This window comes from Cornus florida, unplaced genomic scaffold (assembly GCF_030987335.1).
Source record: "Cornus florida cultivar Cherokee Brave unplaced genomic scaffold, ASM3098733v1 CherokeeBrave_3.0.0_Hap2_Chr02, whole genome shotgun sequence".
In the NCBI taxonomy this organism is placed as follows: domain Eukaryota; kingdom Viridiplantae; phylum Streptophyta; class Magnoliopsida; order Cornales; family Cornaceae; genus Cornus; species Cornus florida.
The window spans coordinates 68,570,707-68,597,493 of record NW_026775572.1 but is presented as its reverse complement, the minus strand read 5'-3'; the positions used below and the strand labels follow the sequence as shown (position 1 = coordinate 68,597,493).

General features: G+C 36.4%; 2 protein-coding genes across 11 annotated transcripts in view; one reads left to right on the top strand and one right to left on the bottom strand.

Moving 5' to 3' along the window:
- Positions 1–8,528: 8,528 nt before the first annotated feature.
- The window catches only part of LOC132295243 (uncharacterized), a 47,403-nt gene continuing 29,144 nt past the window's right edge, over positions 8,529–26,787 (top strand). The window contains exons 1-4 of one of the 9 annotated variants that reach the window (XR_009478379.1): positions 8,549–8,911; positions 9,803–9,919; positions 12,477–13,027; positions 20,667–21,294. Coding sequence is in view for 1 of the 9 variants with exons in the window: in XM_059793424.1 (XP_059649407.1) it covers positions 8,852–8,911; positions 23,263–23,319 (117 nt within the window). In the remaining 8 variants the exon portion in view is untranslated. The other 8 variants (XR_009478380.1, XR_009478377.1, XR_009478378.1 and 5 more) reach the window with 8 other exon arrangements.
- LOC132295241 (receptor-like protein kinase FERONIA) lies at positions 13,714–18,113 on the bottom strand. Of its 2 annotated transcripts, none has more exons than XM_059793421.1 (5): positions 15,298–17,905; positions 14,850–14,985; positions 14,599–14,741; positions 14,371–14,494; positions 13,714–14,218 (listed from the first exon to the last, which is right to left on the bottom strand). In XM_059793421.1, the coding sequence occupies exons 1-5, from the start codon at positions 17,665–17,667 to the stop codon at positions 13,893–13,895; spliced, it is 3,099 nt and encodes a 1,032-aa protein (XP_059649404.1). In that variant the 5' UTR covers positions 17,668–17,905; the 3' UTR covers positions 13,714–13,892. The 2 variants fall into 2 exon arrangements, 1 of the variants encoding a protein (XP_059649404.1); XR_009478375.1 differs by having other exon boundaries at positions 14,156–14,218; positions 14,371–14,472; positions 15,298–18,113.

Below are 26,787 nucleotides of genomic sequence, written 5' to 3'. Positions count from 1 at the left end.
ATCTCTTAAACTATATTTCTTTATTGCAATCATTTAGTTTAAAATTAGTTTTAATCACAAACAAAACTCTTTTGGCAATCACATAAGCACTAAAGTAGAATTCAATTCTGGAAAACCTATAATTGTTTAGATCTCTTGGGACGATCCCTGCTCACTTCATACTCCATAGTATAAGTGTTTAGTGGTTTTATAAATTTTAAAATATGGTGCCCACTTGACATTATTTCTAAACCTAAAGTGTTGTGCATTATTTTGTGCACACGCTCGGTCGCACCAGTATTCGAGGTTAATATATATATATATATACTCCAAAGAAATTTGTCATTTCTCAACGAAAAGTTGTGCAAGGTGGGATTTGAACTCACGGCCTTTCATAACGTTTGTCAACATTGGGAATAGTAACCGAGGTAAAAAAAAAAAATCATGGGAATAGTACTCGAGGTACTATTCACGTCAGGAAAAGTATCCCGAAAAAAAAAAAAAAACACTTTGATGTTTCCTAGTCTGACACTTTAATATTTCTTAATCTGTTTCGAACAAGGAAATAAGGGCAACTGATGGGAAAAAAGTAACCCAAATTTTGACCAACATCTTGACCAATGAGTTCTTTTTTACTCTTTTTCATAGAAAAGAGGATAACAACAACATACACTAAGGAGGAGGATGTTATGATTCAGTTGACGAAAAGTAGGAGAGTCAGTTAAAGAAGATAAACCAAATCTCCCCAATCGAAATCTACGCACCTGATTGGAAGTAACGACCCATTCCACCACATGGTATGATATTGTCCGCTTTGGGCCTGAGCCCGCACGGTTTTGCTCTTGGGCTTTACCCCAAAAGGCCTCATACCAATTGGAGATGACACACTTACATATAAGCACTTCATCTTTCCTCTACCCAGGCGATGTGGGACTGTACACCTGTAGCTCGCCAGTGTGGTAGCCTGACAGTGTCTCTCGCACCCGCCCACGGCACATCCGCCCACAAGGTCATCATAATCCACCCCCCTTAGAGGCCCGACGTCCTCGTCGGCACACTTCCGGCTGGGTCAGGCTCTGATACCATTTGTAACGACCCATTTCATCACATGGTATGATATTGTCCGCTTTGGGCCTAAGCCCACACGGTTTTGCTCTTGGGCTTTACCCCAAAAGGCCTCATACCAATTGGAGGTGACACACTTACATATAAGCACTTCACCTTTCCTCTACCCAGGCGATGAGGCCTTTTGGGGTAAAGCCCAAAAGCAAAACCGTGCGGGCTCAGGCCCAAAGCAGACAATATCATACCATGTGATGAAGTGGATCGTTACAAATGGTATCAGAGCCTGACCCAGCCGGAAGTGTGCCGACGAGGACGTCGGGCCTCCAAGGGGGGTGGATTGTGATGACCTTGTAGGCGGGTTTGCCGTGGGCGGGTGCGAGAGACACTGTCAAGCTACCACACTGGCGAGCTACGGGTGCACAGTCCCACATCGCCTGGGTAGAGGAAAGGTGAAGTGCTTATATGTAAATGTGTCATCTCCAATTGGTATGAGGCCTTTTGGGGTGAAGCTCAAGAGCAAAACCATGCAGGCTCAGGCCCAAAGCAGACAATATCATACCATGTGGTAGAGTGGGTCGTTACACTGGATCTGGAAGCAACCTTAAATATGGTAGAGAGTCATTAAATAAGGTATGAGAAAAACTCATGACCATTTAATATAGAATGGCTTTTTTGTCATACGCTTCCAACCATTGACTTGATCGTCGGAGGGTCTTCAGCCGGCATCCCACCGGTGCCATTCGAGGTGACATAATCTCCATTGTTTTGTAGGTATACACCGTCATTTCTGGTCATGAGGATTTTTGCATTAACAATATAAATTAAGAGCAGTGCTACACATTTTGAATTAAAATTTGAGATTTGATTTTGAATCTATGTGGCGATAGTTAAAAAGACATTAATGTCCTCTAATTTAATACGTATTACACTGAAGTCTTTTATACATTTGTGTTTCCTATTTTAGCAAACATAACGAAATGAATTGTCAATTGAAGGAAAAGAAAATAACAAATAATTACACTAAGTTTTCTCTCTCTATCTTTAATTTATTTTCCTCTACTAATCTTTTTCAATATATATATATACAAGTGTGTGTATATATATATATTATCTTATGCACTCTCCTATGTTTTTCAACAACTTTATATATTTGTTGGGTATGTCTTTAAAATTTAATCGTAATTAGAAAATACCAAATCAAAATATAATTATAAAAAAAAATAAGTGAATTATGTAAATTAAGGTTCTTAATAACCAGAAAGAGATCACTCATTCATGATAAAAATTTGTAAATTTTAATTTTAATTATTTAAAAATTTAATAGAAAGAGTCTCCAAAAAGAAAATATACATAGGCAAGATTGAATTCAAGTTATTAAGTTATATTAGGGTTTGGATTCTATAATCATAAGTTTTGCTATTTTTTCTCTCTTTTCTATATTAATATTTTTTCTATATGAAAAAAATTACTTTTAAAATATACAAAGCAGCCAAATAAGTTGACAACTAAGCAGCCACTTAATTCAAGATAAAATCTTAAATTAAAATTCGTGAAGTATAGCATTTTCATAAATTAAAGACCTTGAATCAGTATTGAGATCTTTAGTGAACTTATTCACTTTCCACTGTGTTGGACATAATAATTAATATTAAATTTTAAAGTATTATAAATAATAGGGTAAAATGCAATAACCCCCCCCGAAACTACAAAAAAACCCCTAAACTATGTTTTTGTTGCATTTTACCCCACTAAAACAGATTATGGTACCGAAAAAATCAAAAGACCATGTTACCCTTTTAAAAAACGACAAAGTTTCAAGCTTGATACACTTGACTTACTGATTTGGAATATAAAATTTCAAGAACTAATTAAATAGTGCCAACACACAAGAGATAAGCCTATTTGTCTCTTTATTGCAATCATTACATTTTAGAGAGAGAGAAGAGCGAGAGAGGTAAAAGACAGGGGAGGAAAATGAAAACGAATGGAACGGGGAAGGAAAATGATGATGAAGAATTGAGAGAGTATAGGGTAACGTGAGAGAAAGATGAAGAAGAAATGAAGAGCCATAACAATCCTTTGGCTGTTGAGTGCTCGTCGTCGTCTTCTTCACTGGCCGCAAAAGCGATTAGAGTTCATCTGGGTATCACGATTCTTCTGCCTCCTTTATTTGCGGCCATTATGTTTACGTGAAACAAAACCCCCACATAAACCCACAACTACCACCACCACACACCGTAAAAATCCAATTGAGCCATACAAACCCACTACCCCCACCCCTGTAATGTTCTTGTTTTTCACCATTTTTCTTTTTTCTGGAATTTCTGTTTTTACGAGGGCATTTTTGTCTTTTCTCGTTTTATGTGACGGACACCGTGGGGTGTGCCGAGAGTTTCTGAGAATTGGTTAAGGCATTTCCTTGAGTTTAGGACTCTTGGAAATGCAATGGTTGCCATTTCGACATTTTTTTCTTTTTTCGGGTCGGAAGATCTCGGGTGGGACCCGCTACCGGAATCTTTGTGTACAGGAGTTGTGTTACAGGTTCATTACACTTCATGCATATTTATTTTGTGCATAATTGTTTAGTTGTAAGTTAAATAAATTGTGTGGTTGAAATTAATTGTGTATATATATATATATATATATATATGGAAAAGAAAAGGATAGATATTTTTGTATTTTAGTGGTAGGACCCACCACTAAACCTTTAGTGGCCAAGAGGCCATTCTTAGCCTCATTGTTCTCTCTCTATTTCTATCCCCGGCTGTATCTCTCTCCCTCTACATTTTCCTTTTCTTTTCCTTTCTTCAAGCTTTCAAGGCTTAATTAGAGCCTAGCCTTTGGGAATTTGTTGGTACCACCTTAGGCAAAGTTGGAGAGCTCGATGAGGCTGTTATTTTGATAGGAGCCAAACACCATTTTACAAACCATGTCTTAGGGTTCCAAATCTATAATGGCATGCCAAATGACAAATTCACCTCATGATATTATGCACAATACAATATCACAAATTTATCAATTCAAGTCATGCCTTAATAACAAGTTCTATTTACTAATTATCAACATTTAGCGATAGGCTCATAAATTAATCACAATTTATAATTCATAAGAACATAGAATTATTATCACAAAAATATAACAATTCAAGTCAATTATAATTGCATATAACACTAATAATTCTACTAGAATTCTATATTACTACCACATGTGAATTTACTAGAATTTAGCATTTACTAAATTATATAATCTTTCTATACATGGTTTACACATATCATACATGCTTAAATCAATAAACCCTAAGTCAAGAAGTGAGGGTTTCCTCTAATATGCAATACTATCATATCAAAAGTATGTACACAATATATATTAAACCACAAGGACTATAAAACACTTAGATTACAAACATACTACCACCCCTACCTCAATAGAGAATTGAATCTCTATAATCCAAGCTACCAAGTACAAAATGGAAAACAAGGTTAGGATTCTTGAAGAGGAGAGTGATAGGAATCTTTTCTCTTCTAAGGTCAAAAGTCTAAGGTGAGTGGAAGAGTGCCAAATGTGAAGTCAAAGCTCTATACTAAGCTTTTCTCTAATGGAGTCTTTGCTAGGGTTCATGAGAGATAATGAAATGAAGAAGGTAAAGTGTAAAAATGGTGAGTGGAAGGGCTAGAAATCCTCCACTCACTATGTGTTCTTGCACTACCTCTCACACACACACAATGCAAGACTAAATGGTGAACCTACACTTGTCACTAATCCAATGCCCCTTTCAAGACTTAATCCTAGACCCACACTTGTCAACAATCAATGGTTACATGTGCACCAATCTAAGGCCAACACATGGATGAATCTCCACCTACCAAATATCAAGAAGTCATGGTGCCAAGTCTTTTCACCTAAATGCCAACAAATGGCTCCATGAGAATGTGACACTTGTCACACTTTCCAAAAATTACAAAATGGTCCTTTTTCAAAATATCTTCTAAAATAAATTGCAAAAAGGTCCCCAAAATGAAAAATAATTATTTTACATAATTACACTAAAACCCCAAAAATTATAAATAATTACACTAAAGTATGCATTCATGCCGTTTACAAGAAAAGTAATAATCTAGCATGCTTTTCAAAAAAAGTAAAAATACCAATGTCATGAAAATCAAATATCATGAATGCATGCCAAATCGGAATCAAATCCGAGCACAACAAGTGAGGTTATGCAAGGAAAAATGAAAAACGACTAAAAGACGAAATAAGGAAAAGACAAAATAGGAAAAAGACGAAAAAAGAAAATCAACGAAAATGGAAAAGGAGGAAAAAGACCGGGTCATTATAATATGTATATTTGACGTTGTGGTTATGGATTGAATCCCCGGTACAGTACGATCCCGATGTCCTTTTTACCTATTCTTTTGCGTGGATTCACGGGGTCATAAGATGTGTGTCTTAGATACTTCCTACTAAGCGTTTAGCTTACCTTATTATTTAACATTTTTTTGGATCGAAAAAAGAAGTGGCGGACAACTATCCACCATAAATCTAGACGGGACTGGGATTATCATTTTGCTATCTTTTGTATGGAACCATGAAACTTGTACTTTAGTGATTAACCGAATGTAGTTGTGTAATGTTGTAACAACAATTGTAAGTCATGGTTCTTTTATATATTTTGATCTTGTTTCATGGCCTGTAACTTTATTTTACATCAAGTACCTTGATTATGGATGTTAATTCATGTAATGAATCATGTATCATGACGTGTTTGGGTATTGAGAGGTTGCATTCAATAATTTCATATATGTTTGGGTAGAATTCTTTCAATGTAAAGCTCCATAAAAGACATTTGTTCATTCCCAGGTTCATTGCAGTTCAACTGAAGTTTTATAGCTTACAGGGTCATTTCAGTCGACCAAAATGGGCATTTCGGTCGACCAAAATGGGCATTTCGGTTGACCGATCATTCCAGTAGCTTCATCTACTGTTGGCGTCATAACTGACCGACCGTAATGACCATTTCAGTCGACCGGTATAGGAACCATTTCGAACGACCGAAGCTCCACTTCGGTCGACCGAAATACTGCTGTTGGTGCTTCTTGTTTCTTCTTTTGGTGCACCTATTCCTGAGTCTTGGGAGGTGGCTTAGGGCCTTCATGGGGCATATTTATGATGTAAGAGTGATGTACTGACACTAGACTTGCTGGCAGTAACTTAGGTAACCTTGGGTTCGGGTAACAACCCGGCTAGCGGTTCGGACCTATGGATTCGGGTCATTACAATCCCACCCCACCCCACCAACCAAATCTTCTCTTTAGAAACTCAAATAATTCATAGCGAACAGTAACCTAATCGATTTAACCCCACAAACCCAACCCACCATCCAACGTCTGCCATTATCTTTACCGCTACTTCATGCATATACACACACATACACACAGATATATATTCTTTTCTTGAACCCCAATCACCCCGGTGCCTATCCTTCTTCATTGTTGTCGCTGGTATACCTTTCGTGCTTGATATAGTCTTGATTTGGGAATTCAATTTTGGGATTTTGTCAAAATGGGCTAGGGTTCTACAGTTTAAGAATTATGAAATTGTGGAATTGGGCTCTGACAGTCACTTAGGGTTACAAAATATTATACATATAAAGTATGTTACAGATTTTTGGGGAAGAAATCTCTCTCTCTCTCTCTCTCTATATATATATATATATATAAGTTACGAAATTTTGGGAAATAATTGTTCGAGCACATTGATCAGGAAGAGACTATAACAGAAATTTGGGATTTTTGGGGAAAACTGGATTATGAGGTGTTTGGGTATAATATTTAGGAGAAGTACATGCCTTGTGAAGAAGATGAACATGAAGATGTGCTGTGAAGAAGATGAACAGTGAAGATGTATATACACACACACACACACACACACACACGTATATATACAGAATGGCCTAAAGGAGTGTTTGGCTGTAACAAATAGTGAAAAGGTGTTTGAGTAATAATAATCATTACAATAAGGGGTATTAGAGGCTTTTTCCACACATAAGGGCATTTTAGTCATTAAATTATACATTGCTTGTCACATGACAACCACATGGTCCTTTGCCGGTAAGTTTTGATCGAAAGCCCGTCAGATGGGGTGATCTGTAACAAACATGATAGTCCATGGTTTTTTTTTTGAGTAATTTACGCTGACCTTCCTTATGGTTTGCCATAATTATAGGCAGCACCCTTCCTGTTTTGAAAATTACGCGGACCTCCCTTACTTTTAAAAATATCCTATACGAATGTTAGAGTCAACGTCAGTCAACGACTGATTCTGCTGATGTCATGTATGGAATAAGTTAAAATTCCCATATTACCCTTCTTTGTAGCCAAAGACATTTTTAACCCTAAAAAGTTAAAAAAAAAAAAAAAACCAAAATCCTTCATCCCTACCAATATAACCATTACACACAGCTCACTGAAGGAATTTCAATACGAACCTTGAGTTGAACTTCACCAACAGGCTTGTGCAGCTAACCATCACCACCAAATCATCGCCATAATATCCTATAAGGAGCTATTTTGGTTGCACTAGAGTCGTCATCTTCATTCATGGATGGTAGATTGGGATTTGTTGGATGGTAGATTGGGGAAAAAGTGTAGCCTCTGGCTGGTACTTTTGTTACTTCTATTTTTATTGCACTACAAATCCAGATGAAACCCATCAATTTTTAGATGTGGAGATTCACAATTTTTATATATGGAGACCCATCAATTTTTAGAAATATAAATATGTGTATTTTAGATATGGAGATTCACAATTTTTATTTATGGAGACCCATCAATTTTTTGAAATATAAATATGTGTGTATTTTAGATATGGAGATTCACAATTTTTATATATGGAGAAACATTAATTTTTAGAAATATAAATATGTGTGTGTGTGTATATATATATTATATACATTGTTCTGTATATAATCCTGTATTTTACCTAGAGAGATCGTAACAAGACACGAGTAACAAGACACGAACGAAGGAACACGGACTGCCATAACAGTCTCTACTTCGCTCTCGACTGAGACTTTGGGTAGAGGAACAAAAACCTTCCTTTCTGCATTTCAGGACAGGGCACCATGAAATGAAGTAGCCCGCAAATTCCACCAGCCTGAAGCTGTGTTGACAGGATCCCGCCCCGAGATCGAAACTATAGTCAGTAGTCCGTCCAGCTATTTTTGCCTTCAATTCAGCAATACTAACAGCATGTTCTTTGATTTCGCGAGCAAATCCGTGACCGCCGTTAATGGATTTAGTTTCGACCTCTTCCTTCTCCAGCGAGTTCTGGGAAAGTACATGAATTGAAAAAAAAAAATCTATATATATATATAAATACATGACGTCAGTTTATAAAAAATTTATAGGTATTTTAGTAATTTAAGATAATAATATGAGAGTATTTTAATAATTTTGGCAGATCAGTTAATATATTTACTGGCTCGTTACACATGAGGGAGGTCTGTGTATGATATTTTTAAAAGTAAGAAAGGAAAAGTCTCTGTAAATTATTTTTTCTAGCGAGTTTTGTAATTTCGGGGAATTTGTTGCTGGTTGATCAATAGTTCTGGACGATTTTTTTTCTTTTTTTTGTGTTTTATCCTAATTCATCTCAGTATTACAGTTCACAGAAATTCAAAATTGCAATCATTAACCTAATCTTCGAATTTTTTGAGGTTATTTTAAAATTTCGCACCAGTACCCCAAAAAAATAAAAAAAAAAAAAATAAAAAAACCACTCAAGCCCTAATTCCAACCAAACGTCTACTATGTCTGCAATTCACGCTCATTTCTCTCACCCCGCCGACCTACGATCGTCGTCACCACCGGTAAGAGCCTCATCTTTTCTATTTCTCATGGTCTTCCCTCTTCTCACGGACAAGGGGTTTTTCATCTCAGTATTACAGTTCACAGAAATTCAAAATTGCAATCATTAACCTAATCTTTGAAATTTTTTTTGTGAGATAAACTAGCACAAAGCATATAAGCAAACCCCTGAAAGCATGATTTAGGTCCTATTTTTGATAGAGAGTGGAAGTTTAGGTTGTCTCCCTTTTTGGGCTTGATCTAGTAATAAAATTCTTCTCTCCCTTTTTATTTTATTTTTCCTCTTTAATATATAACATCACTTAAAATATCACAACTAGTAGTTTTTACTTGCAACTCTGTTACCTATTGTAGGAAAGGCCATAGTCAAATAGACTTTAGACTGCATAAACACTCTATATAGTTTAGCTCTAATTGAATTCTGAGTGCAGATTCAACTAGTAGTTTTTTTATTTTTATTTTTATTTTTATTTTTATTATTGTACAGTGCTGGTATAATATAAAGCATTGCTATATAGTGGTATTCCTTAGTTAATGGGCCATTGTTTGTTTGAATGGAGTCCTTATACCCTTTTGCAGCATTAAATTTTTTTGGCAAATTTTAAAGGTGAACAGATTCTCTGCGTAATGGATGAAAATGGGTCCCAAATTTGCATTTGGTTTTTGTTCCTCACGTTTTTGAATTAAGTTCTTCTATTAGTCATTTACTACGTACTTTTTTTTGCTTGTTTGTTCATATTCATCTCTTATTATTTTTCTGCCTTTTTTTTTTTTTCCTCTTTATTTTAGCTAAACACATATGGTATAATTCTGGAAGTGAAAATATAGGACTGTATAACAAAAAACAGAATTACAATAATTCGAATATGTTAATTTTTTTTTGTTTTTGCTAGCTTTTGCAAGACCGCAAGTATGTTAGACACTACATTTAGCTTTAAGAAGCTAAGGGAGGAATATTTGCATGGCCTGCCAAGTTTGTTAGAAGAACTTAGTCGTACTTGTTTTCAGAGGTAATTGTTTAATATTATATATGTGAATTTATACGTTTATGAATGATATAAATATAATTTTTACGTGTTTATGCATGTTTTATTTGCAAGCTGCAATTTTCAATGCTGTTAGATTTAGACTACCTAGACTGGATGGAGTTTAAACTTGCCCGTTCTAATATTTGGCTCAAGCTTGTATGGAATATCCATGATTATGATCTTGGCTGAAATTCTGATGTTTTGAAATTGATGCTTTATGTTTGTTTGCATTTAGAAAATATGCCTGCTGGTGGAAGAATAGTGTTGTCTTGCATTTTTGTTTCTGTTGGAATATTGTTTCCTGCTGGTTGTTATTTTCTATAGCCCAGTTTGTCTTTGTCCTTTAAATAGCCCAGTTGCAATCATAGTTTCTGCTGCTTGGTTTTACATTGTTGCCCTCTTAGTTTTTGTTGCCTGCCTCGCTTTGCTCGCCTTCCATTTTCTCTCAACTTCTTCCTTCCCCTTTTTTCACACCTTAGCCTTTTTGCTCTACTTGATCCTTTAGATGATCTTACCTAATAAATTGTATATGGCACATCTTGTAAATAAGAGATAGGTGGAGTAAAATAATGTCTACATTCAAATTGTGCGACATATAGTTGACCCAAATTCTTAAATGGTAGGAGAAATATTTCTAAATGGATGATTAAGCTCAATCTAGGACTGACTTTAATGGATGATTATGCTCAGCATAGGGTCAACATTGTTGACAATGAACTCGCATTTATAAAGGATAGAATATAATGAGAATTTTTATGCTTGATTGGCTACAATGCTTATATTCCCATTCTTTCAACCCAAAACCTAATATTCTAATGTATTCTAATTGCAATCCTTTAGAGCGTGAAAGTACATGCATAGTAAATAGTGTGTGATGTGAAAAATATCCTCAACGTTACAAGATGTGGAATACCCCTTGTCTCTAGTTGAACACTTCACTATGCATGTACATTAGCTTAAAGAAGACGAAAAACCTTGTGTCTCCAATTTCAAAAGAATGCTAAAAGATCTTCTATTTGGTTTTTAGTTTGTCTTCTTTACTGCATATTCTTTTCATAAGGCAAAAGAGAAAAGACATGAATTTTATTTAAATATTAATGTCTTTTCATTTGATTTTGTTATGCTGTATGCATGCTGCACAAATTCCGTCTCTCCTCATTCCCTTGCCTTTTTTTTTTTTTTCCATAATTAATTCCCTTGCTTTTATTTTAGTATTGTTTTGTTGAGTGCTTTTATATCAGTTGGTTTGCAATAACTCTTTGAAATTTAATTTAGTGGGAATAGGAGTAGAAATTCTGTAAAGTAATTAAAGAAAGATTTGACAACTAAAAATTAACATAAAGCATCACTATCTTATTGCAAATGTACAACCAGCTAAATAAAATTGGGCTATCTAAAATAACATCTTCCATCTGGTTACACATCTGGTTTAGGTGATATTTCTTTTTTTTTTTAATGCTTTAATGTAATTACTTTTTCTTAATTTTTTCATGTTATTTTATCCATTTATGTTACGTTTGTTAGGTTATCTTATTGTTAAATCATATTTTTTGCCTTAGAGCTTACAAGTAGTCGAAAAGTCATCAGCATACAATTTCCAAACAACCTCATTTAAAGACTAACCATTTCCTAAGTTATAAAAGTTTATTTTCAAGCCAGTGACTAAATTACCTAATCTTTGAAAAATACCAACTCTCTGCTTTGTTCATTAATTTAAGCCATTGCATCAATGCATTTTATCCACTTCAATAAAACTCTGTTCGTCTTTTTGTGATTTGTTTTCCTGTAAATATGTGATATTAATTGTTTTCTGTCTCCCTCTGAATTAAGCCCAGCAAAAATGGAATTGAAAGAAGATAAACCCTAGAATTAAACTCCCACTGAGGCTTTAGATGTCTTATACGAATATCTGCAAATAATTTTATATTTGATTCTATTAAAACATCTTTACAAGTCTGTTTGCATAGAAGCTTCTAAATCTCTTATTTTCAACAGTACTCTTTAATATGTTTAATTGTTTAGTATTCAAGGCAGTTATAAGAATTATTTTTTATAATTTTATTTATTTAATTATTATTATAATAATTATTTTTATATACAAAAAAAACCAGGTATACTACTTTGAACATCAGGGCAAGCTTTTGACATTTGTTCTTTTGTTTTTTGGGTTGAACTATAAAATATTTCACTTTCTCAATTTTCCATCTTTAACTTAATCCTTGATCTACAGTGCTGTTGGTATGGATCTCTCCCTTAAGCACCATCATGTACTCACATTTATGTTATAGGTGCGTTATGTTCAGATTTTAGGATTGTCTTATACTTCTCACCTTCTCAATACAGATAATGATTCATATTGTTCTTACCAGAGCAAATATATCAGATAACCTAACAGTGTAAGATCACTCATAACTCACGCAGACATACATGCTGTTACCAAACTGTTTGCAGTTATGGTTTTAGTAAATCTGGACTTAATTGACTATGTTGTTTGCGTCGGTAACAGTTTATCGTGCTTGTTTTGTTTTGTATTTTCCAGCTGAGAGCTTAGAGGAAACTTGCAGTTGTATGATTGTCTCGATGTATTGACAGAAAGTTTTCAACCTCAACTTACTTTCTAGCATTTGTCAAATATAATGTGATTCTCTTCTGGTCTGTATAAAAAATGTTTAGTGTTTCATCGTTGAACGTTCTCATTATTTATTATGAATTTTCAGCAAGTAAAGTAAAGAATTATGAATCCTGTAGCAATGTTTTTCATTTTAGTGTATTGGTTTGTGCTGTTTTTTAAAGCTCTCATTGTGAAGTCCTCTAGATTTCAACTTCATCAATTTACAGCCTGTATCTTTCTGAGAACCAAAATTTGAATTGGAAATTGGGTTTACCTGAGCTGCTGGATAAACTTCAGGGGCGGCAACCGTGGCCGGAAAAGATGAAGATGCACCTACATCAAGCATGGGTTTTGTATCAATGGGGGATAAATAGAGGGTGAGTCAACCGTGTACTGCAGTTTTGCTTCAGCTTCGGCAAAGAGATTTTTGTGACAGTAGGAGAGGTCTTCAACTAGCTCTTGGCTAACTCGGAGCATAGGTCAGAAATTGTTTTCCTCAGTTCTTTCCTCATCTCCTCTGCTCTTCCCAATTTTTCTTGAGCCCATTCAAGTTTTTCAGTTAGAGCATCTCCAATGTAAAATGCTATATTTCCATGCCAAATCGATATTTTGAGAGGTGTTACAGTGTCAAAATTCTACATTTTTGCAATTATGCTCCAATGATGCATTTCATTCAAAATGCTATTTTTTGACACAATTATCATTCCATGTTTTGAGAGCCCATTGGAGTGCCTTATTTTCATTCTAGCAACTTTTGACAATCTCAAAATATGAGAGGTCTTTTTAGAGAGCTCATTGGTGTGCCTATTTTCATCTACTTGCTATATTTTGGATCAATTTGGTCAATATAAGTTAACACAAAAAAAGAATCATGGAAAGAAAATTAAAACAAAGAAAAATGACTATCTGTCAAGGTTGCTCAGATGGAAGAGTCTCAGGAATAATCCTACCTTGAAGTCAAGTCCAACTCTTGATTTAGGCAATATAAGGACCTTCATCATCACCACAATCATTAGGACTCCTAATTGTCACTACAAATAAATTCCCCCAAGCATAAACAACGATGTCTCAACAAACTACAGAAATAACTAAAGTTTTAGTGCTAAAAGTTTCAAATGCTTAACACAAATCACCACTACAAGAACAAAATTCATTACATACATGGAGGCATTGAATAATAGAGGAAATAGGGTAGTTAAATGTAAGAAACAACCAACAAAAACATCTATGCAAAGAGCTCTTCATAGGAAGTGTAGTATCAAAGTCATCACTCTAGTGGTGATCAGTGTTGCTAGGCTTGATTTTTATCTTACTCTTGGGAACGATGGTACAAAGGTTGCTAGGCTAGATCTTTGGTTTTTCATTAATTGCTTCAATCAGTTCTAGATTCTCCACAACTTCTTTCATTGATGGCCTTTCTTTGGGGTCACGATGAAGACATCTTAGAGCAAGTTGAGCCATTTGTGTAGCAGCTCTGGAAGGATATTTCCCTTCAAACCGGGAGTCCATTACGCCCTTCAACTTCCTTCTGTTACATAATCGTGGTTTAATCCAGTCAACCAGACTATGTTGCCCAGTTGGACGTTTTGGGTCAAGTGCCCGCAAGGCTGTTAGCATTTCAACCAATACAACGCCAAAACCATACACGTCGCTCTTTACATACAGATGTCCTGTTAAATAAGCATGATGTCAGTAATATGACACCATTTATTTAGTTATGGCCAAGCTCAAGTGGCTTTAGATCATGCAAAGGGCAGAACTTCGATTCTGATCAACTTTAGTCTTAGAAAAGATGAAGCTCAAAAAGGTTCAGGGGGGTTACCTGTCGTAATATACTCAGGAGCAGCATAGCCATATGTGCCCATAATTCGTGTTGTCACATGGGAATTACTCTCAGAGGGGCCTAATTTTGCCAGACCAAAGTCTGCTAACTTGGCATTATAGGACTGCAAAAAACAACAAATGAAGAAAATGTTAGAATCAGTTTAGGGGTTCATAATCCTTTATTATATATCATGTGGTACTAATCTGTTGATTGCACATAACTTACCGCATCAAGCAATATATTCGCTGTCTTGAAGTCCCTATAAATTACTTGTTTTCCTGCCGTGTGTAAGAATTCCAGGCCCCGAGCTGCTCCCACTAAAATCTTAAGCCGTATGCCCCATGGAAGTGACTGAACATCTGATCCCCCTGCACTAGTCAAAGCATTTGGTGTAGAGTGAACCAATTAAATGAATTCAACTGACTAGTATGTTAGCACATTTGCATTAATTCACACACGCACACACACAGACTTACTTCTAAAAAGGTGGTTGTCCAAGTTACCCTTTTGCATGAATTCATAGACAAGGAGCAGCTCTTCACCCTCCCGACAGTATCCCAGCAACTTAATAAGGTTAGGATGAGAAAGCCTTCCTAGGAAATTCACTTCAGACTGCAGAAATAAACGAAAAAACAAATACATGACAGCATTTAGAAGAACTTCTATAAATTCCACTTAGGAAATCTAGAAATATGAGGAATAGTTTCACTTCTCATACTACAATAATATTATAAGAATGTGGACAATAGAGAAGAGCTAAATCTAGAAAATTTAGGCATACATGAAAAGAAGAAATAATTAAATTCTAGTCTATGATTCTGAGATTGAATACATGACAAGTATTCCGTATTGAGCTATGAAAGGCAAATTAAAAGCACCCAAGATCAAATAAGTAAAATGACAGACTGAGTACAGTTGAACTACCTTCCACTCTTCAAATCCTTGCATGCTATCTGAACTCAACTTCTTGACAGCAATGACCATTCCACTTCCGTTCTTAGATGTCGCCCTCTCATCAAGCCGACCCTTGTAAACTTTCCCGAAACATCCTTCTCCCAACACTGTATCAGCTCCGAAATTTCTAGTTGCGGCTTTCAATTCTGCAAATGTGAAGATTCTCAAATTGTGGGTGGGCAAGATCTGCCCAGTTGGATATACCTCATCCCCACCACTTGCCACTGAGAATGAATACTCCAGGCCAGCCACCACTCCAGCCATTGTAAGCCGTTCATTTGGATTATTGTGCAAGCATTTGGTGGCAATTTCGGCAAACACCTTCAAGCAAGGAGGTGATATTTGCTCCCTCACGCTGGGATCAACTATTCGATCAAGTGTTCCCTCTCTGATGCAATGTTTGGCCCATTGTGCTAGACTATGTTGCTCCTCTTCAAGTCTTACATCAACCGCCGGCCTCCCACAAAGCACTTCAAACAATACCACACCAAAGGCGTACACGTCGGATTTCTTTGTCAGCCTACAAGTGAAGAAATACTCTGGATCAAAGTACCCAAATGTACCTTTAACGGCAGTGCTAATGTGGGTTTGTGACTGGCCTGCATTGTCCATTTTAGACAACCCAAAGTCAGAAATCTTAGCTTCCCAATTTTTATCCAACAGTATGTTTGAGCTTTTCACGTCGCGGTGTATGACTCCATGATGGGCGTCCCTACTGGTATGAAGGTAGGCCAATCCACGTGCGGCACCAATGCAGATGATGAGCCGTTGTTCCCAAGAGAGAGGAGAATTGACATCACCCTTTCTTCTAGCTTGGTAGAGATGATCAGCAAGACTCCCATTGTCCATATATTCATAGACTAGGAGCATCTCCTGGGAGTCTTCATAGTAGCCTATCAAAGAGACGAGATGATCGTGCCGGATTGTCGAAAGGGTCTCAATCTCCATCCAGAACTCAACAAACCCTTGTTTGGACTCCGATTTCAACCGCTTTATGGCAACAGTCTTGGTTCCATTATCGATAAGCCCTTTGTACACATTACCAAATCCGCCTTTCCCTATGATGAATTCATCACCAAAGTTATTGGTCGCTAACTGGATCTCTGCAAATGAGAAACGTCTGCACACTCCCTCCTTTGACAGTGTTGATGATGATAAGTTCTTTTCTCCAGAGTTTGATCCCCAAGTATTTAACTGGTAAACTATGATATTCAAGAGGGTGAGTATTAGTATCACACCTGTTGTAATTACATTGTGGCTTCCAAAAGCTAAAACCAATTTTCCATGCAGGGGTTGGGACCGGAAAGAATGTGCTGTTGGCGCGGGGTTGGGACCGGCAAGAATGTTGTCCGGGTTGGCCAACTTAAATGTTTCTATACCGTTTAGGATTGGATCAGCATCTGAGTCATGCTGGGGCTGCAAAGCTACAATGAGATTATGCTTGCCCTCGAATTTGTTTCCTTCTATTTTCACCACATAGTCCCTGTATAGTGCAACCCCGTACCCACCACTCCACTTCACTACATCTGCATTAGTCTCAGCAATCTGATTGTTTATGAAGATAGAAAACTCCCTTGGGCTGCCGCTCTCAGTGGTCGTGGATTCAACCTCACAGAAATGGAGCCTAACCAGGTACCTGAATCCCAAATCCACAGGTAATTTCCATGTTAAATTATGCATCTGATCTGCTACTTTGTTTTGACCCATTGACCAAGATGTTCTATATACTTTCATTGGTGCAGTGTAGGTGGGTATGTTAGCATACTTGATCACAGCCTTTGTGGTACTGGTAACTGATAATACACCTGATTGTAACAAGTAATTCTTGTCCTCGGACCAAACACGGTACATATCCAAATCTTCTTCGGCTGACAAAATGGATCTCCCTCCAACATTTAAGCGGTAAACCATCTCTAGTGCAGTGCTGTTATCAATATAGTATCGAAACTTGTTGCCAACGACACGAGCACCCAAATCATCATCGGGAGAGTAATAAAGACCAGTGGGCATGGAGACGACCTCAATTCCATTGATAAAAGCATAAACATCATCATCAGTTGCACTACTTGTAGACGGAGAGAATGTTATGCTAAAAACTTGATTTTGTTCAATGTTGACGCAAAATTCTTTAGCAAAATATTTTACACCCAGAGCATCAGCAGCAAGGGAAGCGCTGAAGTTGTCAAGAAGGGTGTAAGGACCAGCTTTAACAGTGAAAAGGGCTTTTGATCTATCGAAGCCATGGTATGAAGCTGGAAGAAAGTGCAGGCGAATGAATTTCTGACCCGGTCTTAATTGAAATGTGTAAGTGAATTGAGAACGAGAGATCCTAGCAGTCATGTAGGGAACAAGGTCAACGAAAAGTGATTGGTGGATGGTTTTTGAGCTCGTTGATTTGCCTTTGAGTACTTATGATGAAGTAAATTTAGAATTGGTGATATCTCCAATCCATTCCCGGCCATCAAAAGCAAATGAGTTGCCAGTAGAGCCGCAGTTAAGGGCGAAATCATCCAAGGGGCGATATGGGGAAACAGAGTTACTGCTGACTATAAATCTAAGATGGTACTGGAAGATGAGGTAGATGGTGATAATGGTTGCAAGTAGAGGAAGCTTCATTTTTTTTCTTTTTTTTTTGGGGAATCTGGACAGAAGCAAAGAGGATGAGCAAAAAGTAATTGATCGGATAAGTCCATCGGAATGGCGCTAAAAGCCAGTCATATACAAATACAATGGTCAAATATTACAGCCAACTACTGCTTAATTGCTGATGTGCGTGGCAAAAATTTGTGCATAGCCAACCTTACGAGGTAGCATCTTAATAGTGTCCACGCGGTAGCACCATCTTAATAGGGTCCACACGAAGGATGTGCTAAAAAAATTCCTTGCATAGTTGCATCTAAGGGCATTTTAGAATTTTTTTTAAAAAATTTGGTCAAAATTGACTATCAGAAGACAATTTGCTCCAAATATTGAAAATATAGAAATTTATACAAACATAATAAAACGAATGAGGGCTTCTTGTACTTTATCTGTTTTTTTGTCTTAAAATCTCAGTGAATGGTTGTATATGCTTAGACTGATTTCTTCATTCATCTCAGTGAATGGTCGTATATGCTTAGATTGATTTCTTCATTCTTAGATAATAGTGTGAATATACTGGTTTATTTCTGAATGGAATTTGACTATGTTGATGAAGTGGGGTTTTTTTTTTTTTTTTTTTTTTCTTGTCTTTTTCAATTATCATTTATTTCATTCTCTTAATGTTGCATTTGGTATGCAGTAATGTGAGAATAGAATGGGAGTGAAATGATGATTCTCATTCGAACGTTTGATTACAAATATCAAACGTGTAAGAATTGAATGATAATTATTCTAATTATCCTCCTATTCTAACAAACTATATTGAATATTGGTTGTCGTCAAAGTCTAACAAACTATTAAAATTTTTAAACCTAGGTTAGGCTTCACATTGAAAAATTGAGTTGATCTGCTGTTTGTCTCATGCTATTCCTATCAATATAAAGAATAATATATTGAATATTATAAATGACAGCACAAATGAAAAATAAGTATTGAATAAGGTATTTGTGGAATATTTTTAGCACAAGACAACCTCATTGTAAAAATAATTATCCAAATATAAGAGGAATCAGGTTAAATTTCAATTAAAAAATAAAACGTTTGAAAGTTGTTCAACTCCTAAAAGACGTGATAGGAGTTGTTCAAACGTGTAATAATTTTGTATGTTCTCATAATCATTTGCTAGTGTTGGCAAATTTCAATCAAAGCCAGCATGTTGAGTTGTAATTTTGATTTTTAGTGTTTATTTGAGAACTTTATGTTTTAAAGATGAAGTTCATCAAATTGAAGCGTCGTCGCCCTAAAACACACTCTAGGATCAGGTAAGTGAATTGACGAGAGAGCAGTTGGTGCTGAAAGCTTCATTTTTTTTATTTTTTTATTTTTTTTTTGGGGAATCCGGACAGGAACAAGAGGATGAGCGAAAACTAATCGATGGGAAAGAGATAAGGCCATCGGCAAACAGTTTTGTTAGGATTTGCATTAGTGTGGGGCTGACAATTAGGTGGCTTCACATAAAAAAAGCTTGCAATTGCAACAGCCAAAATTAGTCGTCCCATTTCATTTTCTTTTCTTTCTTTTTCTCTTCTGGAGTGGTTGATCCAGAGAGAGAGAGAGATACGGTGTAGAAACAGAGAGGATGTGGGGGGGGGGGGGGGGGGGGGGGGGTTGATCTAAGGGCAATTTGTTCCAAATATTGAAAATAGGACGATACTTGTTTATTCACAGGTGAGTAGGAAGTTATTCCTAATGTGAAGCAAAAGTAATGTGACAAGTGTCTCTAAAATAGAAAATAAAAAAAATATATAAAAAATTGAATGCTTGCCAAGTCAACCCAAAATGATGCAAATCAACTCCTAATTTAACTCTCCCTCTCTTTCCCTCTCTCAAACTACTTCGCTAAAACCCTAATCTGTTAATACCAGAAGTTTTGACTTTAATATATGTTTCATGGTTTAATGTGTAATCCTTATGTATACTTATCAATTGTTTTTATCTAAAGTACACCAAATTATTTAAAATCTTATTGACATAGTTTGATAGATGACTTGTTGATTGCAGGATAGATTGTTATTGCTTATTTCTTGTCTTCTTTTTCTTTTGGCGGAAAACAAATACCTATGTATTATTACATTTATAGTTCTTCTTTGTATTTATCATCCAGAACTTTGTTTGTATCTTGTAATATTATTTTATTTAAGAATTTTAGCTTCTTTTTTTTTTTTTTTTTACTAAATCCCCTTCTGATTCACTCCTTGGACAAAAAGAGAAACCAAAGTAGCCTAAGAGAGAGGGGGATAGAGAGTTAGATTTGGATCATATTGGGTTTAATCTGGATAATCTCTCAAATCTTTTAATTTTTATTATTTTATATTATAGGGACATGCGTTCCATTAATTTTGTGCTATATCAGGGGTAAGCATGAATTTTCTATTCACTGGTGAGTAGGCAAGTATTGTCCTTGAAAATATAGGAATTTATACCAGCTATAATAAATAGTATGAGGGCTTCTTGTGCTTTATCTTTTTTTGTCTTAAAATCTTAGTGAATGGTTGTATATGCTTAGACTGATTTCTTCTTTTATCTCATTGAATGGTCATACATGCTTAGATTGATTTATTCATTCTTAGATAATAGTGTGAATATATTGATTTATTTCTAAACAGAATTTGACTATGTTGATGAAGTGGGTTTTTTTTTTCCTTCTCTTTTTCAACTATTATTTATTCCATTCTCTTAATGTTGCGTTTGGTATGCAGGAATGAAATGGAAGTGAGAATGAGAATGGAATGGTCATTCACATTCTATTGTTTGGATACAAATATGAAACGTATAGGAATTGAATGATAGTAATTATTCTAGTGTTTGGTTGGATTAATTTAAAATTTAAAATGGAATGAATTTCAAATTGAATTCTCCAAAATACCCCCTCTTAGTGACAAATAAACTAAATTAACAAAACAACATTTTTCTATAATTTTTTTTTATAAGAAATGATGGCAATGATGGTGGTGGAGGTGAAAAGTGGTAGTGTTGTAGGTGGTGGTGTTTGAAAGTAACGGTGGTAGCAGTGGTGGAGAGCGGCAGTGATGGTAGCGGAAGGCAACAGTGGTGTTAGTGGAAAGTGGTGGAAGTAATGGTGGTAGAGTTAGAAGGCATTGGTGTTCTAGGTGATGATGGTAGAAGGCAATGACGGTCGCAGTAGTGGTGATGGTGGAAGGCGGTAGTGGTGGAGGTGGTGCCGACAGTGATAGTTGTGGCAGTGACGGTGGTTGTTGTGGTGGAAGGCGACAGTGATGGCTGTGGCAGTGACGGTGGTTGTTATGGTGGAAGGCAACAGTGGCGGAGATGGCAGTAACGGTGGTAGCTGCGGTAGAAGGTGGTAGTAGTGTAGGTGGTGGTGGTGGAAGTGGTTGTTGTGGTGGAAGTATTGGCGGTGGTGGCAACAATGATGGTGGTGGAAGGCAATGGAGGTGGTGGTGGTGGAAGGTGGTAGTGGTGGCGAGGACGGTGGCGAAAGGCGGTGGTGGAAAGCAATGGAGGCGACGGCGGTGTGGTGGTTGTAGGCGGCAAAAATGATGGTGATGGTAGTCGCGATGGTGGAAGGCAATGGAGGTGGCTGATAAGTGCTGGAATATGCATATTTCAGCCCCTAATCTTGGGTATATTAGACCTTTCATCTATCCTTACTTTCCCGTTCTAGTCTTAATTTGTTTTATTGTCAATTTTAGGTCAATAAGGTTCAAACGGGCTAAATTCAATTCATTAAAGTCTTTTTGGAGTCAAGCAAATGTAGCGAGAAAAGTTCCAGAAATTGCCAAAAATGAAGCCACGATCGATCTTGCAAGCTCCACGATTGGTCCTACCTTTCCACGATCGATCCTGAAGAGGATAACCCAGTCAGCAAAGATCAAGCCTACGATCGATCCTGCTAAGTCTACAATCGATCCTGCCAAGTCTGTGATCGATCTTGCTAAGTCTGCGATCGATCCTGATGAAGATAAGATCAAACTCAACCGCCATGGATTACGATCGATCCTGTCCAAATTACGATCTATCGTGGCTTCCTGCGATCAATCACAACTTAAGTTGAGCAGTTTTAATTGCTTGTTTCAGGCTCGAATTTCAAGGACCAAAGGGCTGCGGGATTGCATCATTTGATGGTATAGGTCTGACCTGTTTTAAACTCTAAGGGACACCTATAAATAGAGGATTGAACTATCTTTTCAAGGGTTGGCACTTGTTGGTAAGTTAGAGCAAGCCTAAGCAATTGTTAGACATTTTAGAGAAGAAAAGAATAACTTGCAGATCTACTCTCTCTCTAGGGTTTCAACCAAGGAAGAAGAAGAAGAAGAAGAGATGAACCCAAGCTTGGAGATTGATCTTGAAGACACCTTGATGACATCTACCTTCTCCATGAGTGGCTAGTCCTTCACTTAGGGCTTGGATGAGCCCTAAGCTTGTGTAATTAAACTCTTGTTCTTCAATTTTTGGGGATTTATATGTTGTAATTTGTGTTATGATCTTGCATAATCAAACTTGGTTGTACCAAGGTTTTTATTGATAATTCTTCCTATTGATTCTCTATGTTGGTTGCATATTGGCTTATGTGTAATTAATTGAGGTTATGCTCTACACTAAATGCTTTTTGTAATTGTGTTTAGTGATGGCCATGCATGGGTCTTAATTGGTACAATTGTTAATTAGCTTGATGGATTATGCTTAGTCTTGATGAGTTGCACTACACCATTAGGTTAATTGTAGTTAGGTAGACAATTCATGCTTGAATTTGATAGTCCATGCTTATTATTGCAATTTGTATTATCTTTTTGATTGATATGTGCTTGTAGCCACATTTTGATTACAATATGGTTTTTCCCCATTAGTTGAAGACAAGTGGTTTAATGCATGAGCTTAGTGGTGACTCCTACGTCCTAAGACTCTCTTCCTATCACTTAAACCCTATTTACTTTAGTTTTATTTCCATTGCATGTTTCATTTAATTGAACATTAGATTAATCAACTAAATAAACTTCCTTTCAATCTCATGTTCACTAAGTCAAGTTAAATTCCAATCACGTGTTTAATCCCTATGGACGATCCCTTTTCACTTCATACTCGCGTGTAAGTGTTTTGTGGCTTTTATAAATATAAATGTTGATGCCCACTTAGCACATTTTCATATAAAAAATTTAACACATTTTGTAGTACACACTAAAGTCAAATAAAGTTTTTGGCGTCGTTGTCGAGGATTAACGGTTTTAATTGGAATCAAATTAGACATTAGTGCTCATTTGATTGCAAGTAGGATTAATTTCCTATTATTTTCTTACTTTTTGTTCTATATTCAATTAGGTACTTGACTACAAGAGATGCAAGCTTTGGATCACAACATTGTTGCTTGGGACCGTTGTGAGCGTTTCTTGAACTCTTGCACCATAATTATACATTGCTATATATGCTTGCGAGATAGCCTTTGTCGAGGCTGTCACATTGTTTATATTCTTGTCTAAACATAGGTCCTTATCGAGGCCATTACTTTATTGCTCAAGTATAGGCCTTTGTCGTGGTCATTACTTTATTGCATTTTGATATTGAGGAGAACGGGATCATCGTATGTGGATGGAGTTGTTGTGAATTGTTGTGAAGGTCTCTTCATACTCCTTTCGTCCCTCTAGACCAAGAACTTGAATCTTCCCTTCGACGGTTAAAAGGTAGTACTAGAATAAATCTTCCTATTCTTGACCACCCAATCAATTCAATGGAAGAATAAAACCCTCTTCTTGGTTTTGTTGAGCCTCAATTGGTGCCACCACTTCTAGGAATGCCACAACCCAATGTAGTACCACCACCTCTAGGAGCCCCACGGCCCAATGTAGTTCCACAACCTAATATGGTGCAACAAACCAATTTAGTGCAACTCCCTCCCGGAGTTCATTTAGCGTACCTATTTCCCAATCCTCAAATGATCCTTCGAGATCATTACATTCCAAATGTCTGCAATGCACCGACTTGTTATCGGTTACCAGACTTTAGGGCTCACGATTATGAAATAAAGCCGGGAACCATCCAAATGTGCCCCCTACTTAATGGGATGAGCCACAAAGAACCATACAAGCACTTGGATGAGTTCTTAGAAGTTTATTCAACATTGAAAATCACGGATGTTCTAGAGGAAGTTCTAAAAATGAAGCTCTTCCCTTTCTCTTTTTAAGATAAGGCGAAATATTGGTTTAACAACTTGGGGGCAAATACAATCACTTCTTGGGCTCAAATATAACAAGAGTTCCTTAAAAAGTATTACCCCACAAGTAAGACCAATGCAATGCGAACTTTCATTCATGAATTTTCCCAAGGTGATGGAGAGCCTTTGCATGAAGCATGGGAGCGTTTGAATTATTTGCATTTTATTATTTTCAGTATTTATTTTAATTATTTTCAGTAAAACGTAAAAAGATTATAATCGGAATTTTATTATTTATTTTATTATTTTCAGTATTTATTTTAATTATGTTGGAGGTGCTTACGTGGCTAGGTGTTGATGGGTTTAATTACAATAATTGATTATTGATTTGCATTTATTTATTTGTGATTTGAATTAAATGGATGTAATTGTTTTATATGAATTATTTGAATAAGTTAAATTGTGAATTTGTATTTGTTCTATTTAATTTCCACTATGGTAGGATTAGGTTAGGGTTTTAGTGTTATTATCACCTTCAATTATGCAGCCGACGTTAGTATAATATAGGTTGGTCTATGGGCCGGATAAATCATTTAGGGTTTAATAGAACCTAGAATTGGTGGTCTATAAATATACCAGTGATGTTCTTCCTAGGGTTAAGGGTTGTATTCACGATATAGAAAAGGCAGAAGTAATTTGGGAGAAGTCTGGGAAGTAACAGAGAGGGAAGAAACAGAGGGTTGGCCGGAGACTTTAGGACGACGTCGGTGTAAGGCAAGTTCTAATCCTAACTCTATCCCATTGATTCGTGTTCTTTGCATGTCTAACACAACTCCAGGGAACTGTTAAGGATTAAAATTAAACTGGATTTCTTGTACCTCTGTTGTTTTAAAACTGATTGTAGTTGTTATATGTGTACTGGTTGTTTTAATTGTCTTCCTTGTGTAACTTCTGTTTAATTCGTGTAATCTGATGAGTAAGGATTCTAATTAGTTCTATAACATGTTGGGAAACATTAGAATTAATTTAGGTTGCAAGTTTGATTTGCTGCAACAGTCGATGCTCAAGAATGCTTAAACTGCTCGTATTAAATTCTTGTTGCAAAATCCATGTATTAAATTGAGTTTGGTAATTGAACAACGAATTCAATAGATTTTGGAACATGTGGAAACTTAGTTTAAACATCTAAGAACCTTAGGATTGGAAGACAGTTCCTCAGAAGTTTACCGGACGTAGAGACGATGAACACACGGGAAGAGAAACGACTCAAAGTTTAAAGAGCAGGCTCTTAAAATCAAAGAGCCGGCTCTTAGGGGACTTGGAGCCGGCTCCAAGACTAGGAGAGCCGGCTCCTAGCAAAAGAGAGCAGGCTCTTCTTTTAGAAGGGCAGGCTCCTTCACGGTTTTTCCAGTTTTTGATGTTTCGGCGACCGTTTGGGCTACGAGGGTTGGATTTTGGAAATTTCAGATCCTGTTAGAAGGTATAATTGGGGTTTTCAGTATGTTCTAAGGCCATATTAAAGTTCTAAGGGTTGGTTAACTGGATTAAAACACTGGTGTTTATAGTAAAACAATGCATAAATTGTTTGAGGCAAATCTGGTTACCGTTTTTGGAAATGTAGAGGTTTAATTGCCTTTAATCTAATCTAACAGATTACTAAGGATGGTTACACCATTTTAAACATGGAATTGTGGTAGGAACAAGTATGCCTAAGCTTTAATTACTGCTAGCTATGGATTAACTGTTATATAAAACTTAACTCGTTTCAGTTTTGAGCATAAGGACATGTTAAGTCGATTGTTGTTTTGATGTCGTATTAAATTCCTACTGTTATAACAATCTGATGGGATGCTATTGGGTGTAAATTAGACTCCTATGATTAGTTTTAAAAACCAATAGGAATGATCCGTTGAAGGAGTAGAGAAGCTGAAACAGAGCAGAACGGAGAGAAGGCTCACAGGGGGAAGGAGAGCCGGCTCTGGAATGCCAAGAGCCGGCTCCCACCTGATTAGAGCCGGCTCCAAGGTTGTATAGAGCCGGCTCTAGGCTGTTTTGGAGCCTGCTCTACTTTGCCAAGAGCAGGCTCTTTCCAATTTGATGGAATTTGACACGTACTGTAATGTTTTTAGCTACTGTTTTGGCACTTGGGGTTCTTGAACAGATTTAGAATTTTAATGGGGTTTTCATTAATTAGTTTAACCTGTAATCAAGGTCTTTAATTTCATAAAATACCCTTTTTGTGTTAATGGAATTAATAGTGCGCTATTTAACAACTATGCGTACGATTAACGACTGGAAGACAATTAATTGTCTAGTTAAATTTGACAATTTAAGATGCTATAACATGATTCTAAATTAGGTTTTAGATGCACGGTGGAGTCTTTTAATTAACAAATTGGACTTGGGGCATAGGGTATGGCTCTGTGTTAAAGGATGAAACAGAATACGAGTATAACACTTAGTACGCTGTTACCGGATGGAAAGAACTAAATTGCTTAAATTAATTTAGCAATTGTTTGGATTATAACATGATTATAAAACTGGTTTAAATGCATGATAGAGTTGTTGATTTATTAAAACTGATCTAGGCATGCTCTGGATGCTGGTTGTTGAATTATTACACCGTTTCTTGCAAATACATGGTTTAGATCTTGGATTTAAATTGCTGAAATTTTAATTACTTTTCTGCAATGGTA

What these genes read in the sequence shown, in the direction of transcription:
- LOC132295241 (XM_059793421.1), bottom strand. Translation starts at nt 17,667, where the DNA reads ATGACTGCTAGGATCTCTCGTTCTCAATTCACTTACACATTTCAATTA. An exon ending in AAGGATTTGAAGAGTGGAAG is followed by an intron (nt 14,986 to 15,297) that starts GTAGTTCAACTG and finishes TTATTTCTGCAG; the next exon opens with TCTGAAGTGAATTTCCTAGG. An exon ending in GGACAACCACCTTTTTAGAA is followed by an intron (nt 14,742 to 14,849) that starts GTAAGTCTGTGT and finishes TGACTAGTGCAG; the next exon opens with GGGGATCAGATGTTCAGTCA.